The sequence below is a fragment of the Heptranchias perlo genome, chromosome 8 (genome assembly GCF_035084215.1).
Source record: "Heptranchias perlo isolate sHepPer1 chromosome 8, sHepPer1.hap1, whole genome shotgun sequence".
NCBI lineage: Eukaryota > Metazoa > Chordata > Chondrichthyes > Hexanchiformes > Hexanchidae > Heptranchias > Heptranchias perlo.
The window spans coordinates 41615009-41632299 of NC_090332.1; the positions used below are offsets into that span (position 1 = coordinate 41615009).

Below are 17291 nucleotides of genomic sequence, written 5' to 3' on the forward strand. Positions count from 1 at the left end.
AACATCTTCTCTATGTCTACCCTTTTAAACCCCATCATAATTTTAAAGACCTCCATTAGGTCACCCCTCAGCCTTCTCTTTTCTAGAGAAAAGAGCACCAGCTTGTTTAATCTTTCCTGATAATTATAGTCTCTGAGTTCTGATATCATCCTTGTAAATCTTTTTTGCACCTTCTCCAGTGCTAGCTCAGACTACTCCACCTTTTTGCTGAAGGACATCATGGGAAAAGGCCAATGAGAGGGCATACAATAGGAAAAGAACATCAACGCACAAAAAGTCCAATGACCCCACCAACCCAGGGCCCATCTTTTACCTGTCACTTTCATTACTGAGTTTCTGGTATTCATGCACCATGATTTCATGTTTTTCAGCCTCATGGTGCATTTGCTCCTGCTCTTTTTTCAAAATTGTCTCCAACTCCTCCAGTTGGGTCTTTTGCTTCAGCAGCTCATTGTATCTGCACATACAATTTAACTGGAATCAAGTTTTTATCATAATGGGAAAAGGACAAAATATTCTATACAAAATTTCAGAAAATGCATATAGTATTTTAAAAGACATAAAACAATAGTGTATTGTAAGATTTAAAAACAACCTTCACATACAAACAGCATATAATAGTATGGAAAGTGTCAGTTGGACTGTAAAGATCTACATGTTTATGGGACTGAGAGCACAGAAGCATCAAAGTGCTTATTCTCCCAAGCTGTCATATAAAGACAATATTAGGCTGCTTGAATAAACCTCTTTGTATACAGTTGTATGGTTGTGCTCACACTCCCTGGGTCCAAGCTCCTCACCCCTTCTCTCTGTGTGAAGATCCCTGCTCACAAGGGAAATAGATGGGAATGGAGATTGCATTCACAGAGAACATTTGTCTGCAATCCACAGAGAACATTTGTCTTAAAATCAACAGTATAAGCACCAAATATCTGCTAGTTGATTGTGGCTTCTCAGGATCGCTGTATGTGGTGATAATCATTGCATAACAAAGTTCAGCTTCAAAAGATCTTGCAGAGAATTTTCCATTAGCCACCACAGATATCACACCTACTATCAATCCTAGAATTGGCATTCTGGTTGATCCTGAATCCATTGTGCTTTGTGTTTCCATATGGAAAATTTCACAGATGACTAACTTGTATTTGCATTATTATGCATAGCTGCCAACATCAAGAGGAATTCTCCAATTGGCTTTGGAAATGATTGCAGAACTCAAACATCAATGCAAAAAGATTGCTCGTCGTGAAAACAGGCAGGGAAACTGAGAAGAGCTCACAACTTTAAGCTGAATGCCAGAGAGAAGAGCGAGCTTACTGAAGATGCCATCTAGAGTTCCTGTTACCATCTACAGACTCGTCTGTGCAACAAACAAAAGATGACTTTTTTTTTTAAAAAGAGAACTTTTTTCAAATTTTGAAGTTTTTACATTTGTAAGCTCAAGCAAAATTTTTGTTAAATGTTAAATATAATCCTTTATCAATGCGAATTTTTATGAATAGGCAATTTAATGACAGTAGAGATTACAGGAAACTGGAGGATTGCCAGATACCTGACTCATGTTATACTGCTTAGTCAGATACCAGTAATACCATGTTCCAAAGTGTGAAAAAAAAGATTGCCAAAAAGTATAGGTCCTGAACCAACCATAATTAGGCCATCCAAATATGAGGAAAGGGGTGGGAGGAGAAAGAGGAAGAGAAGGAGGGAAGAAGGATAGATGGTTGGGAGGAAGAGGTAGTAGAAGGAGGAGGTAGTAGAAGGAGGAGGCTGGAGACAGCGCGCGAGCAGGGGAGACAGAGCGCGAGCAGGGGAGACAGAGCGCGAGCAGGGGTGGGAGGTGGGTTGAGACGCGGAGGGGCATGGACATGGACATGGAAGAAGGGTATGGGAGGAGGGAGCAGACAGGGTAGGCATGGTGGAGGAGTATGGAGGGAGGCGGAGAGGACAGGAGCCGGCAAAGCGGGGATGGGAGCAGGAAAGATAAAGGATTTAGTTAGTAGTTCAAAAAGAGAAGTAAGGAATGGAATCATTTTAATGTTCCCTTTCTCTCATCCCCATCCCCTTTCTCAACTCTTTTCTGTTACCCCCTACCTCACGCTCCACTCACCGTTCTTGTTCCTTTTCCCCTTCCTTCCCACCTCCCTCTCCTCCTCTGTCACTCTCATTTGTCCCCTTTTCTTCCACCTTCTCCTCCTCCCTATCCCACTCCTCTACCCGTCTCCTCCCTCTTCTGTCCCACCTCCTCTCCTTCGTTCATCCCCTCCCATCCTCCTGGTCTTCCCCTTCCCTTCCTCCTGCCTTACCCTTCCTCTACTCTGCTCTGCTGCTGCCGCCCTTCCCGTTTGCTCCTCCTATCCTTCCCTTCCCCACCATCTCCTTTTCATCCCCTTCTCTTCCTCTCCACCCCTTGCTCCATGTCACCCTTCTATTCTTATTCTCTCCTAATTGTTTTTGGGGGGTGGGGGGTGGAGTCCAGGATGTGTTGGAGAGATAAGATTAGAGACATCCAGTATTATTAAATTTAGATAAAAAACATACACATTTAAACCTAACCACTTGGGTATTCGCATCAGCTGAAAATAATGGAGATCAATGGATGGAGAACGGTACATCTTGAAGACCACTGAAATCTGCTGAATTTTTATTTCAAAAATACTGAATTAGGTAATAAGATATTGTGAATTAGATATCTGACTATAAACTAAACTGAAGACATAAACAATTAAAAGTTTAAAAACTTTAATGGTCAAAATTAATCCTTATTATGTGCAAGCTCAGTCAAAAATATTAAGATGGAAGAAGAGCTGGCACAAGCAAACCAGAACGTTTCAGCAGCCACCCACCCATAACTGCGAAATCAACGTGACAAGTTTATATAGGTGTTTTTCATTATAAGAGGAATTTACAATGGAAAAAGTTGAAACAAAATGTGACAACGTGACAATGAGAAATCAAGTGTGCAGTGAGGAAGCGTGCGCAGATGCAAGATTTTAAAAAAGATATATGTGAGATTGAAGGCAACAGAGATCAGTAAATATTCATGGGCCATGATGGCTTATTATTGCTGGGACAATGGATGAGCTTCCTGTGGAATGCATCTTCTAAGAATTGCAAGCATCAGTTGTGAGATTGGATTAATATCCTGGAGTTTAACTCAATTACTCTTAGGGCTGCAAAGCTTCATATTCTTGGAGATCTGCTTGCAGATGGTTATCTTCCACAGGAGTAAATTGGACAGAATTGATAAAAGGACATATTATATGTTGTCTATAAAGGAAAAAGGCCTCAATGAGCTGAATGGTTTTTCTTGTTCTGTAATTTTTTATTCTGTAGGAGCACTACCTGAAAGTTGATAAAAGGCTTTGATGGTCTAGCCACATGATCAGAACCAATACAATATGGCACTGCACCAGGTACAGAATCCTGAGGTCAAGCAAATTTGTGTCAAGTATTGAAGCAACATGACATCTTATGCCAGTCATACAAGTCAGTGTTGAATGCTGCTTGGCTAGAACACTTTTCCTTGATTGCTTCTATAAATACATCTTGAATTTGATTCTATGTGACTTGAAGGTGGGATCTGCTTCTTAGCTGAACTGGAATAGGAAATGTGCTTTTGCCTGGAGGAATTAAGCTAGATACCATTATTATCAGGATAATCTTCTAACAAATAAGACAGTTGCATCAAGCCCGAGCATGGTTTCACACTTTTGAAAGTCAAGCAATGTTGGAAGACAGTGTTAACAGGCACCATGCCCAATGCCCACTAGTAAGAATCCACAACAACAGAAGCAAATTTTAAAACTGGCAGCTGGAACTGATCAGAAGCTGCAAGGTAAGTTCACTGGAACCAAGATCATGAAGGTATGTCAGGCAAATACCGGGAGAACAAAAACGTATCCAATTGAGGCAAATGGTGTTAACAGCTAAATGAAAATGAAACTTTATCAAAACTTGGCAAAGCTTTTCAAAAGGTAACGAACTTTCAAAATGACTTTCATGGGACTTTAACTGTAACAGACTCCAACTACCAGCTTCGAATGAAAATTGGCAAACAGAAAATAAATGAATCCAGTCTGTTGTGTAAAGGCAACAATGAAGACTGCTGCTGGCAGTGGAAGAAAAAGAACTGATGCTGCTATTCAGAATAAAGTGTTATATACAGCAAAATAGGTGACGGTTATTTGACCAAAATGACAGCACAATAGTGCAAATCCCTTAAAGGGTCAATATTGCTGAGTGATTCTATTTCTGACCTTTCCATGAGTCGACTTATTTTGATTTGTATCTGAAGTTCAAATGAACAAAAACTTTAAAAACAATTAGGAATTGCATTATACCTGTCCTCAAGATCTTTGTGTTCAACTTCTAAATTTTTATGAGCAAATTTCAGACTTCCATGTTTGTTGATGAGAGCCTCATATTCTGTTGCCTGATGCTCATGTAACTTCGCTAGTTTTTCATGATCTTTGACAAGTGAATCATACAATAATTTCAATTCCTCTTTTTCCTTCATCAGTGATTCATTCTCATTCTCCAAGGACAACTGCTGGCTCTGAAGCTGAGAATTCTGAGTCATCAAGGATGCACTTTGGGAACCCAGTGTAGAATGTTCCACCTATCAAAGAAAGGTTCATTAGCTATAACTTTAAAAAGTCTAATAAACATAAGACTGGTTAAATAAAATCAAGGGTGAAATGTCCATTTTTTCTGTAATTAACATAACGGCCCAGATTTTGCTGGAGGGGCATCCCGTGGCATGCGCTGTTACTTAGACTTTGTCCTGCACCCTTCAGCTCGAAAATGTTTTGTCCTGTAAGTTGCTGGAAATGCGAGCTGATAATGGCCGACAACGACAACGGGGTACCTGAGACCTTAATGAATGACGGGACCAACAGTCTATCCCCTTAACCAGTGAGATTTAAGGATTGAGGAAAGAAACAGAGGAATGACTGGTGAATTAGAGTGGGTGAATTAGAATCAAATCATGTAGAGAGAGAGAAATAAAAAGAGGGAAAGAAAGATTGGATTGAGAGAGATTAAAAAAAGAGCCAGAAAGGAAAAGTAAGAAAAAAATGTAACATTTTTAAAATCTCCTAGAAGAATTTACTACATGCAGGAATGAGATTTAACAGTTTAAATAGTACGCTTTCTAGGCCGGAGAGGTTGATTGACATTGTATTAACAATTATCACATAGTTAAAAGGGTACTTTTAAATACGAGCTCTAATGTTCTACGGTGAGTTTAATGTCCAAATCCAGCATGTTCTTAAAAATAACGGGGAGGTTGAGGGCGAGCTGCAGTTTTCGCGAGGCTAATGGCGGAGCAGCACAAATTATCCAGTAACTTGTGGCGACTCACAAGTCACAGGGTATCTCTTCCTCACCACAAGTTGCACAAGATGCTCTACACATTATAACGGCGCGCGCCATTAAACTCGCCATTATTTTGGCAGCAAATTCTGGGCCATTGAAACCCTGAATTATGGTATCATTTGGCACCAAAATGAACAATTTCTGAGAATGTGATTTTGTTGGTGGGTCACTATTTGAGAGAAAACAAGCACTTCCATTTTTTTAAATCTAAAGACAATTTTTTTCTCCTTCCCCAGCTTCCCTTGAGTCATGCATCTCTACAGCTAAAAGGGCAGAACAGGCAATCTGCTCCCAGGCTACCGCTAGTGTCAGTCTTAACTGGTGGCTTTAAAGTACTCAATAGCACCTTCATGACAGCACCTCTTCCAATTTTACCCTTCCATCTTCACCCTCCCCTTCCATCTTCACCCTCCCCCCCCCACCCCCCAACCAAGGAGATGGCCGAGCATTTTCCAGCCAATCAGAAGTCCAGATTCTGAAGAATGCAATCACAATATGAAAATCATATCCAAACCAGGAAGTGCTACTATCCACATGAAAACTTGTCCATGGCACTTGAGGAATTAAAAAATATTGTGTTAAATGCTGATGACCAATGATGATTCTAAAGTAAATTGGATTAATGAACCTGCTGACGAGTGCTATGTTTTTGGGTCTTTTCTATTGTTCTTATTCTAGAATATTTTGGTTCTTGTATCTTAGAAACATTGGGACATTAGGAACAGGAGTAGGCCATTAAATTAGATCATGGCTGATCTGCAACTCAACTCCATTTTCCCCACCTTTGCTCTATATCCCTCGTTACCCTTACCGAACAAAAGTCTATCTACAGTCGCCATTGCTCATGGCGGGCGCGTTCACGATTTGCTCGCTATAAGTGATGGCCAGTAAAACGCCTCAAGAAAGTTTAATTTCTCTCTCTTTCCCTGAAACGAGTTGCCTGTAGCTCACCGATTTTCAGCTTCTTCAATGAATGCAGATCAGATGTCGGCAAAAAGCTTTCGTGTCTGCGACGGTGATTGGATATGTCCGGATAAAAAATGTGGAAATGTCAACTTTGCAAGAACAAGCAACTGTAACAGATGTTAGCTTTGCTTCACATGTTCTTTCCACATCTGTTACAGTTTCTAATGAGGAATCCCTAACTCTCCATACCTTTGAGTGTCTATGCTTGCCTTGATATCTAGGTAAGCTTTTGGTAACACACCACAGATAACAAAAAGAAATATTATTTTTAAGCTACTAAAATTTATCCTGTGCTTCCATTGGCTCTCTTTAGTCTCGTCTTCGAGAACAGTAGAGCATCACATTAGATCTCATTTTAAGTTAAAACTATTAAGCAAATTTATTAAACAATGAACAAGCAAAACATCTAAGTGATATAATGCATTTATATATTTACATTAGAAAATCTATTATTTAACTTGAGTGTAAACAATGAAAGAGTCACAATAGAATGGTAATTTATTTCATTATAGATAACTTTTATATATATATATATATATATATATACATATAAAAGTTATGGGTGTAGTCCTTGTAATCTTTTGTGACTACGATCATAAACCAGTCTATCTTATCTTTTCCTGTGAAAATTCCAATCAGTTCAATTACATTCTGTAAACCCACTCAAAGAACAGATCTAACCACTTGAATACCGTTTCATCAGTTGCTATGACTTATTTGGATTTTTATAACTGATTCTCAAATTAAAAAATAATTGGCTGTCGTACTTTTAACCGATTAAATCACACTGAGGTGTTCAAAAGTAGCTTAGCTCCTCCCATTTATCCTGCAGTTTGACTATCAGTTTGAACCAATCTCGCAGTGAGTGGGTCGCAACATTCCCTCCAAACTCCATTGAAAATCCTATGTTAGACTCCGTCAAAGGCAAAATCCATTATAAGAGTATCAACATTTACCTTCAGTACCTATTACTCCTGTAGCTGGCACTGTGATAGGCTATTTCTATCCTAAATCACTCATGTAACGATAGATAGAAAACCAGAATTTAAAATTGGGAAGGAATGTTGGTGAATCCTCTTGCAGTTCCTCAACATGGCCACTTGATGACTCTGCACCAACCTCTCACCTCCAGGCACTTGTGTGTCAAGCAGCATACTGCCTTCTTGCCCGAGGTAAGATAGCACCATTATAGCCCCACCCCCAAACTTAAAAAAATCTTGAAAATTATTTTCCTCTTCCATCTGTCTGCTAGCCCTCCCCTCAGCTTGGCTGCTACCCCAGCCCACTATCGGCCTTTGTCGCTCGTCATCTCCCTGCCTCCTTTTGACTTCAGCCACTTGGCTTCTCTCCACACCTTACATTACCCATGCCCACCATTGAGAATTCCTGGACAAACATAATATTACGTTCCAAAATCCATTGACTAGTTTGTAAACCACCCCATCTTCCAATCAGACATTCTCTACTCCTATCCCCAACCTACTCTAACCCAGTTCCTCTTCTCCCTCAACCCCCTCTCCTTCCCTTGCATACACTCCTTTCCTTTCTTTTCCCACTCTCCCTTCCTTCCTTCCACCCCCCTCTCACTTTCACCCCTCCCTCTTTCCACCTCTCCCCATCTCTCTTCCTCCTGCCTTGGTCCTCTTGTTCACCTACCCTCTAACCCTGCTTGAACTGAGTACTGCCACATGAAATCAATTAGTGTGTACTGAAGTTGGCTAGGACATGGGTTTGTTTTTATTTTTTTTACTGCAGGTGATTTTAAACTCTTTATTGTGACTGGAATTAAAAGGATATCCATCAAGTGAAAACAAAATTTACAAAAATGTAATTTTTTGGCACAATGAGAACATATTCTTCAGAATTTGGGCTTTTAATTGTCTTGAAAACTGACTTTGAAGGCTGGTTTTATGGCAACAAAAATCCTTTTTAGAAAAAGTTGCTTAAACAAAAAGCAAGTACCCCAAGTGAGCTCATGTTAATTCATCTCTTCATGCTGTAAAATTTCTAAGCCTGTTTTCCTGCCGATGCGATGGTCGTTTATACAAAATAGGAAAAAATATGCACTACTCCTATTTATTTTAATGAATGGGATCTAATGATGTTGGGAACTGATTTTACAAATTTTTTTCAGATTTGTAAATATTTTTCTTCTGAATATAAAATGTGTCCCAGTGCATTAAAGCAGTGTGCTGATGAATGATTTGACTATAGGCGTGTACTTTTTCTCATGAAAAATGTCTTGAAGAAAGCCCACTTTTCATCAAGGAAAGCATTAATTTATTCAAAAATATTGTTAGTATACAGATCAGTTTTTACCAAATCCTTCAGAATCCTAATATAGCAAAAATTCAGCAGCAGGCACTGCGTACTGTAGCATGATTAAACGTTCTTGAATCAAGAAAATTATTGCATTTTAGCAAGGGTTACAGCAATTTTGGAATTAAAAAAACTACTGACAACACAGAATCTGACCTGCAGCTTGGCATTCTGTGTCTGTATGGTGGTATTGTGCTCCTGCAGGGATGCTGTCTGCCTCTGAAGTGCAAGGATTTGGGCTTGTAAGTTGTTATTCTGGGTCTCTAGCTGCTTCAGCTGCGTTTTCAAGGCTTGTTTCTCAGCCTGAAGAGTTGCATTCTTTGGGAGGGGAAAAAAGAAAAAATTAGAAGTCAAAAAAAGTTGCTATAATTAACAGTAAAGGAATAGAATTTGGCCTCCAGCATTTTACATGTCAAAAGCCACTATATATTTTAAGGATATCATAATTCTAAGTTATAGATTTTAGTTACTCTTTTTACTTCCAACAAATATTTTACAATTTAATAACGTCATCTGGAAAATATTGAGCATTTCTGTTAGGTACTGAGCTGCAAATTATTCCTTGTGCCTGATTTTGTATTTGTTGTTAGGACTAGCACAGCATTAAATGCATTTTTGCTAATGCAACACTGTACTTCATAAATAGCCACCTCTATAATATTTAAAGAAGAATTCACACCCTTCCAGGCCATCCATGGACTGGCTTGAATGAGCTGTAATTACCTCCAGTTAAATATTAGGAAGACTGAAGCGTTAACGTTCGGCCCCTCGCCACCGATTCCAGACCCCTCTCTGGCCATTGTCTCAGGCTGAACCAGGATGCAATCTCAGCATCCTACTTGAGTTTGCAAAGTCATATACTCTCCAATCACAAAGACTGCCCATTTCCACCTCCATAACATCACTCACTTCCAGCCTGCTTCGGCCCATCTGCCGCTGAAACCCTCACCCATGCCTTCGTCACCTCCAGACTTGACTATTGCAATGTTCTCCCATCCACCGCCCTCTATAAACCTCAGTTCATCCAAAACTCTGCTGCTCGTATCCTATCCCACACCAGGTCATGTTTACCCATCACTCCAGTCTTTGCTAACCTACAATGGCTCCTGGTCTCCACATGCTTTGAATTTAACATTCACATCCTTGTGTTTAAATCCCTTCATGGTTTTGCCCCTCCCTATCTCTGTAACCTCTTCCAGCCTTACAACTCTCCCTTCTAAACTCTCCGTTCCTCTGACTCTGGTCTTTTGTACAGCCACATTTCCTTCGCCCCCCACCATTGGCAGGCAGGCCTTCAGCTACCTAGGCCTCACACTCTGGAATTCATACCCTAAACCCCTCCAACTCCTTTCCTCTTTCAAGGCTCTCTTTAAAATCCACCTCTTTGACCAAGCTCTTGGGTCATCCCTCCTAATATCTCGTCCTTTGTCTCAGCATCTATTTTTGTCTAATTACACCTCTGTGAAATACCTTGGGAAATTTTTTGGTGTTAAAAGTGCTATATAAATATAAGTTGTTGTTGCTGGTAGTTTGGGGGACTCGTGGCAGCACAAGTAAGAAAAGCATCCTGACTATGTTGCTAATTATGTATAATGCTGCACAGCTATTTCAAAATACTACAGGAGAAAACTGTCCTTCTTCACTGTCCAGTTTGCATTCTCCTACATATTTAAGGGTATTCAATCCTCTTAGGAGGGCACAAGCTGCTTTTCCCTGATTTACTCTTCCTGCTGATTTCCCGCATCATACACCTCCTGCATCCAAGTGAGCAGAAAGTGTGTTTCCAAGCTATTACCAGCTGCCAAGAGACACACCCATCTATTTTGCTTCCCCACTAGGAGAATTTTTGGCCCTCACTTATCACCTTCCTCTAGCAATGCAAACAAGATCAGAGGCTCAACTGAGTTGGGAATCTAATTGTTTGTCACACCATTCTGTGGTGCCATATTTTTATATTTTAATATTGTGCTCTTAATTCAAATTCCCACCTTTACTTCTTGCCATCTGTATTCTTGCATAATTAAGACTTAACATTTTAACACATTTTTGTTTGCCATTATTCTTTGGCGTAAGGCTTGGAATGTCGGCAGGTCCTGAGAGATTTCAGCTCATACAACGGGGAAATCAATCGCTAATATTATTCTGATAATTATAATTAAGCTCTCCAATCAGGTTTCCGCTCCTGCCACAGCACTGAAACAGCCTTTATCAAAGTCACAAATTACATCCTGTGACTGTGATCATGGTGCACTATCCCTCTTCATCTTTCTCAACCTATCTGCAGCCTTTGACACAGTTGACCCCACCATCTTCCTCCAACGTTTCTCCTCCATTGTCCAGCTGAGTGGGACTGCCCGCGTCTGGTTCCATTCTTATTTATCCAGTCGTAGCCAGAGAATCTCCTGCAATGGCTTCTCTTTCCGCTCCTGCACCGTTACCTCTGGAGTCCAAGGATCTATCCTTGGCCCCCTCCTATTTCTTACCTACACGTTGCCCCTCGGTGACATCATCTGAAAACACGACACCAGGTTCCACATGTACGCTGACATCATCACCACCTTCTCGACCTCTCCACTGCCTCTGTTGTCAGGTTGCTTCTCCTACATTCAGTAGTGGATGAGCCAAAATTTCCTCCAATTAAATATTGGGAAGACTGACGCCAATGTCTTCGACTCCCGCCAAAAACTCTGTTCCCTCGCCACTGATTCCATCATCCTCCCTGGCCACTGTCTCAGGCTGAACCAGAATGTTCGCATCCTCGGCCCTGAGCTGAGCTTCCGACCCCATATCCTCCCTTTCACTAAGATCGCTTACGTCCACTTCTGTAATATCGTCCGTCTCCGCCCCTGCCTCAGCTGCTGAAACCCTCATCTGTGCTTTTGTTACATTCAGACTTGACTATTCCAATGCTCTCCTGGCCGGCCTCTCATCTTCCACCCTCCATAAACTTGTGTTCGTCCAAAACTCTGCCGCCTGTATACTAACTCGCACCAAGTCCCGTCCTCCTATCGTCCCTGTGCTCGCTGACCTACATTGGCTCCTAGTCCACCAATGCCTCAAATTCTCATCCTCATGTTCAAATACCTCCATGACCTTGTGCCTCCAGCCTTACAACCCTCAGAGAATTCTGCGTTCCTCCAATTCTGGCCTTTTGTGCATCCCCGACTTCCTTCGCCCCAGTATTGGTGGCCATGCCCCCAGCTGTCTAGACCCCAAGATCCAGAATTCCCATTCTAAAGCTCTCTGTCCTCCTTTACAAAGCTCCTTAAAACCTACATCTTTGACCAAGCTTTTGTTGACCTGTCCTAATGTCTCCTTTAGCTCAGTGTCAATTTTTTTTTGTCTGATTACTTTCCTGTGAAGCGCCTTAGGATGTTTTACTATGTTGAAGGCGCTATATAAATATAAGTTGTTGTTGATGTCAATGGTATCTTCAAAATAAAATCTCATGCTACTAAAATTAACTTTAAATAAAACTTTGAATACTTTGGGGTGAAATCAACTTCGTTCGGGGCTCAGGTCGGGTGGTAGCAGATTGGCTGCCCGTTACACACCCCGTCCGATTTTCCTTTCCATTGACGAAGTATAGTCTCTGTTGTTTTATAGGTATATGAGGCAGCCAATTTACGCACAGCAAGATCCCACAAAGAGATAAATGACTAGCTAATTAGTTTTTGGAGGTGTTGATTGAGGGACAAATGTTGGCCAGGACACTGGAAGAACTCCCCTGCTTTTCTTCAAACAGTGCCATGGGGTCTTTTAAATACTCTGATCATGGAGAAAGCACCTCGGGTTAACATCTCATCTGAAATACAGCAGCTAACAATGCAGCAGTCCATCAATTCTGCACTGAAATACTGCACTAGATTATATGCTCAAATCACTGGAGTGGGGCTTGAACCACAGCCTTTTGACTGAGACACGAGTGCACTACCACTGGGTCAATCTGACACTTAAAGGCCTCCAAAAGTCAAACATCCAACCCACACTCACTGTTTGCGTTCACAAATAAAAAACAGGCACTTGAGTAAGATACCAGAGGGCCCCTGCCACTCATAGAACCATAAACTAGCAGAAATAACTACCCTAAGGAGAGAAGAAAAAAAAGAGATTTGAGGAAAAGTATAAAGTAACATCCTAGTGTGCAATCTCAAGTCACTATGATCTAATGGGGTAAAGATGCTGACTGGTGTAGTACTAAGCCATATAGACATCGCTGAATTAGCTCTTAGCTGGGATGCTACAATTGACCTCAGGCCCACTGCGCTAGGGAGGGGAGCGAGATGGGGAAAAAAAATCACTCAAGTTCTCTTTTCCTGATACTATGCGGCACTCCTGCTGATAAATGTGTGTTGGGCATTGGGTGAGGTGAGGGTTGGGTTGGGCTTTGATGTTCTCCACTGCCTTGATAGTTTACTGACCTTGGAACTATATACAAGCAAGAGTTGCTGAGGATTGGAGAAAATTAGAGGGGATAAAAAGTGTAATTTCAGTTGAAAGAAAAGATAAACATATTTATGTCAGAAAGGAACTAAGAATTGATTGTTATTCAATATATGAACTCAATTAGTTTTAGGCAACCTTTGAAGAAATACAGCAACACCGAACTCAACTGCTTGAAAAATGGTTTTAGTCAGCAGAGATTAACAAAAACTCACATTCCTTTCAACCTCGATAAGTCTGTCTTTAACCTTTAATAATTCACGAGTTACTTCTTGGTTCTCTCGCTCCCATGTACTTGTAGCCTGGATTTCTTCACCAGGCCTACCTTGTGAATTCTGCACATTTTTTTCTTCTTCTTGTCGCTGTTTGAGAGCTTCATAGTTTTTTTTCACCTGTAACAATGGAGGATAACAAGTAACGTTGTATAGAGTTTCACAGTTATTAAGCAACATTCTACAGTTGGCTAGCAACAGTAAAATCATTCTTTTCTTTAAATCAATGTGCATCATTAATTCCTGTATTTTTTTGGTTGGTGGATCACTAAAGCTTTGCCCCCAAATTTTGGGGTAAAACTCTGAAATTTCCTGTTGATTTCTTACAATAAATTGGGTCCAGAAACTCATGTGCATCATATCCATGTCAACAAAACGCGCAAAGCGTGCAATCCGTGTTGTACTGATTGATGTCGCACATCTCTGGATCTGATTTTAGTCAGGAAGAGAAATGGATCTTCTTTAGACATTGCTTTGTGAGGACTGTATTCTTTATATTGTAGCAAATGTCAGACTTTCATTTTTGGATAGGTATAGAGCAAGGACAGCAGTGCACTGACAGTTACCACACTGATAGTCCCCTGAAAACTTAAAGTCATCAAAGGTTGACTCAGGTCACATACCAAGGTATTCTTTACACCGACTAGTTTTTGACCAATTTTAGAGCAGGGTGCTTAAACAGGTGTTAGGCCCCATATTAGCTTATGCAAGGGGTCTAACACCTATATAGGACATCTGAATATCGCTCTAGTGAATATGGCACTGAACGAATTTCAGATGCTGTTCAGGCACCGGAAATTGTGCTGCAGAATTGGTCATTTCTGTCCCCATTCTATGCCTGAAAAACAGGATTCAATTTGTCCCCATTTGACTCCAATCTCTACTTCCCAATGTTAAGGTATTTAATCTTATGTATTTTGATCTTTCTACACTGTATGCAAGTACCCCTCTTTAGTTCTGGGGGGGGGGGGCAAGATGAAGTAGAAGCATGTTTATCTTCATACAATATTCAGCATTTTTCAGTATCACAATGGCATAAATGACATAACATATAAAATATCAACCAAGCCAAATTTTCACTGCAATGTTTCTTTCTCTGGATGACAGCACTGTTTTGGGGAGGGAATGCAGAATTTTATATGAATTTGTTCTCATTTTGTAACAACGTGGAAGTGGAAAAATCTCACCCATTGCATACATTATTTAAACTTATAAAGTGCAGATGTGTTTTTAAACTCAGTCTAGTGGCACTGCCTGTGTACATGATTTTCAAGAACATTGGTTTCATTGGAGATTCCTCAGCCTATTCAGTATTTGCTAAAATTTAATCATAAGATGCATTATTCAAAAGTTCAGCAGTCTAGCATGCAGAGTCGTATAAATCAAATAAATGTTAAATTAAAAAAAAATTAATTCTTGGGATATGGGCGTCGCTAGCAGGGCCAGTATTTATTGCCCATCCCTAACTGCCCTCAAGAAGGTGGTGGTAAACTGCTGTAGTCCATATTGTGCAGGTGCTCCCACAGTGCTATTATAGGTAGGGAGTTCCAGGATTTTCACCTACGACGATGAAGGAATGGCGATGTCCACGTCAGGATGGTGTGTGACTTGGAGGGGAACTTGGAGGTGGTGGGGTTCCCCATGCATAAGCATATATTTAGTGTATGTTTGTGAAAATTGCTTTAGTTCTTTTCTAACAAACTTGAAAAAAATACTTCGTTCAGGTCTTACCGTCTTTAACTCCTGACGTAGCTGTTGGTTCAAATTTGTTGATTCTTCTAATCGTGCTTCAAGACTGGCAATTTTCTCTTCTTTAATTTCAAGAGATTTTTTTAGTGTGCTTTCAAGTTTGGACTCCAAAAGTTTGTACTTGCTGAAAATTGGAAATTGACATGGAAAAGGATTTAACTAGAGGTTTTCTGAGCTGTAGTTTGGAATTTACTTACGCATTTACTATATTTTTGAATCAGATTGTAACAGAGAGAGTACTGAAGCTAAGCTCTTGGAACAGATGTTTTATCAAGAACTAGCTCCTTTGCATGCAGATCTGAAAATGTTACACCATTATTGATTCTACCTAAACATCCTAGATGATATGCAAGTACATCATTTTTTAAACTGTTCAAAAGAGCTTAATAAAAGAAAATAGCATCTTCAGTGTAAAGTACTTTGTCATTTTATGTCTCACATCTGGGTTAAAATCTACCCACTAAGATAAATCCTCAGCTGGGCAGTTACCTCAAAGTTTTGCAGATTCAACACTTTACCACAGTACTCTTTTGGTGCGAGCATTGGTAATAGATGGAAACCCTGAATCTGTATTCAAGAACGAAATGGAGTCCAATCTCAATACTTTTTATTCAGCTGATAGCCACAAACATAGTCACCTGTCACTTGAACACATTTCAGACTTTCACTTCTTCTGAAATGTCAGGGTCTCATTCAACGTGCTGGGTCTCATTAAGAATTTCTCCTCATTAAGTAGCAGCTTTATTTTTAAACAAGATATATTTGTGTATATATTATATATATATATATACACACACATACATACACACACACACACGAGACATTAAAGAGCAATTATTTTCATTGCCAAAGGTAGTGTATATTTATATATTTATTATTGGAGGCATTTTATTTAGCATTAAAACTGTGTTATCAACTCTTAGCAAATGCTGAATTTTATTCAATCTTACCTATCATCAGTGGTTTGTTCATCATGGAGGAGGCGTTCCTTGTTCAGCCCAATCTTCTCCAGTTCATGAGTCAATTTTTCCAAGTCATTGCTCATTTGCTGGGCATGTAATTTTTCATTTACAAGCTCCTGCAACATCACACCATTTAGTAAAACTTCTCAGACTCACTAACTATTAAAGTTGATTCTTTGAGAATTATGACAATGTGCACACATTTTCATAATGTAAACATACTTCTATAAAGTATTGTAAACAAAATTAAAGAGGCTGATTTACATATTTAAACTCTTAATAGCAACTCCAGATATTATTTATTAAACCAGCAACTGAACTTAGGTTAAAAAAAAGTTCATACTTTAATATCTGCCAACCTTAAAACCAAACCATCATTTACAGAAAAAGAGCATACAGAGCACTAAAAAAGCAGTCAGCTCAAAAACAAGACTGAATATTTGACTTATGACACAGAAAAGAATGAGACTGAAAATGAAGTGGGTCACAGGCTTGTCTTAACTTACGTTGCAGGTATGCCCAACATTCCATCACATTTATTGCAAGGAAAACCTAAAGTTCACAAAAGCATAGCTTGCAACAGTAGTAAATTTAAAAATTATTAAAGGGAGATGTGATCACTTAAGACACAAGTGGGGTTATTTTAAATTGCCGTTCACCCAAATCTTGCCCGAAAAACAGGCGGCCAGCAAAGGAAAAATCAGGGAGGCAGAAGGGGGATTCTTGGCCTCTCTAAGCCAACTGGATACAATTCACAGGTGGGCCTGTAAATGGGCATACAGCACACCCATCTGTTTCAGGTGGAAGGGAGATTAAATATGCAAATCGGGGCCCTACGCTTTTGTAGGACCCTGATTACAATTTTGAAATATAAATGGGTGAAGTGTCGCCATGTACGTTCTGCCCATTTTTACCAGGTGGTGAGTGGTCTAACTAGTGGTCCTTAAAGGGACAGCTGGAGACCGTTCCAGAAAAGGGTCCAAACTTTTGTTTTCCCTTTTATTTTTGTGGGGTCAGGAGGAGTAGGAATGTCTCCTGGCTCCACAAAAATATTGTGGCCCGCACTCACCCCACTCCAGGAGGGGCTCCTCCACTCCCTGATCCAGTATGCCAACCAGCTCATCGTAGGAGCTGACTGATTTCCCATCTGTTTGGCGCCTGCAGCTTGCCGGCTACATTCAAATGAGGCTTGAACCTGAAA

At 40.2% G+C, this 17291-nt stretch overlaps 1 protein-coding gene across 6 annotated transcripts in view; it reads right to left on the reverse strand.

The window, feature by feature from the left end:
* LOC137324578 (girdin-like) overlaps positions 1-17291 on the reverse strand; it is a 233772-nt gene that overhangs the window by 58886 nt on the left and 157595 nt on the right. For all 6 annotated transcript variants that reach the window (XM_067989025.1, XM_067989023.1, XM_067989024.1 and 3 more), the window contains exons 16-21: positions 16079-16206; positions 15111-15252; positions 13323-13499; positions 8821-8982; positions 4344-4621; positions 314-457 (exon numbers count right to left, since the gene is read on the reverse strand). In XM_067989025.1, the coding sequence (XP_067845126.1) occupies positions 314-457; positions 4344-4621; positions 8821-8982; positions 13323-13499; positions 15111-15252; positions 16079-16206 (1031 nt within the window). The remainder of the gene's footprint in view (positions 1-313; positions 458-4343; positions 4622-8820; positions 8983-13322; positions 13500-15110; positions 15253-16078; positions 16207-17291) is intronic.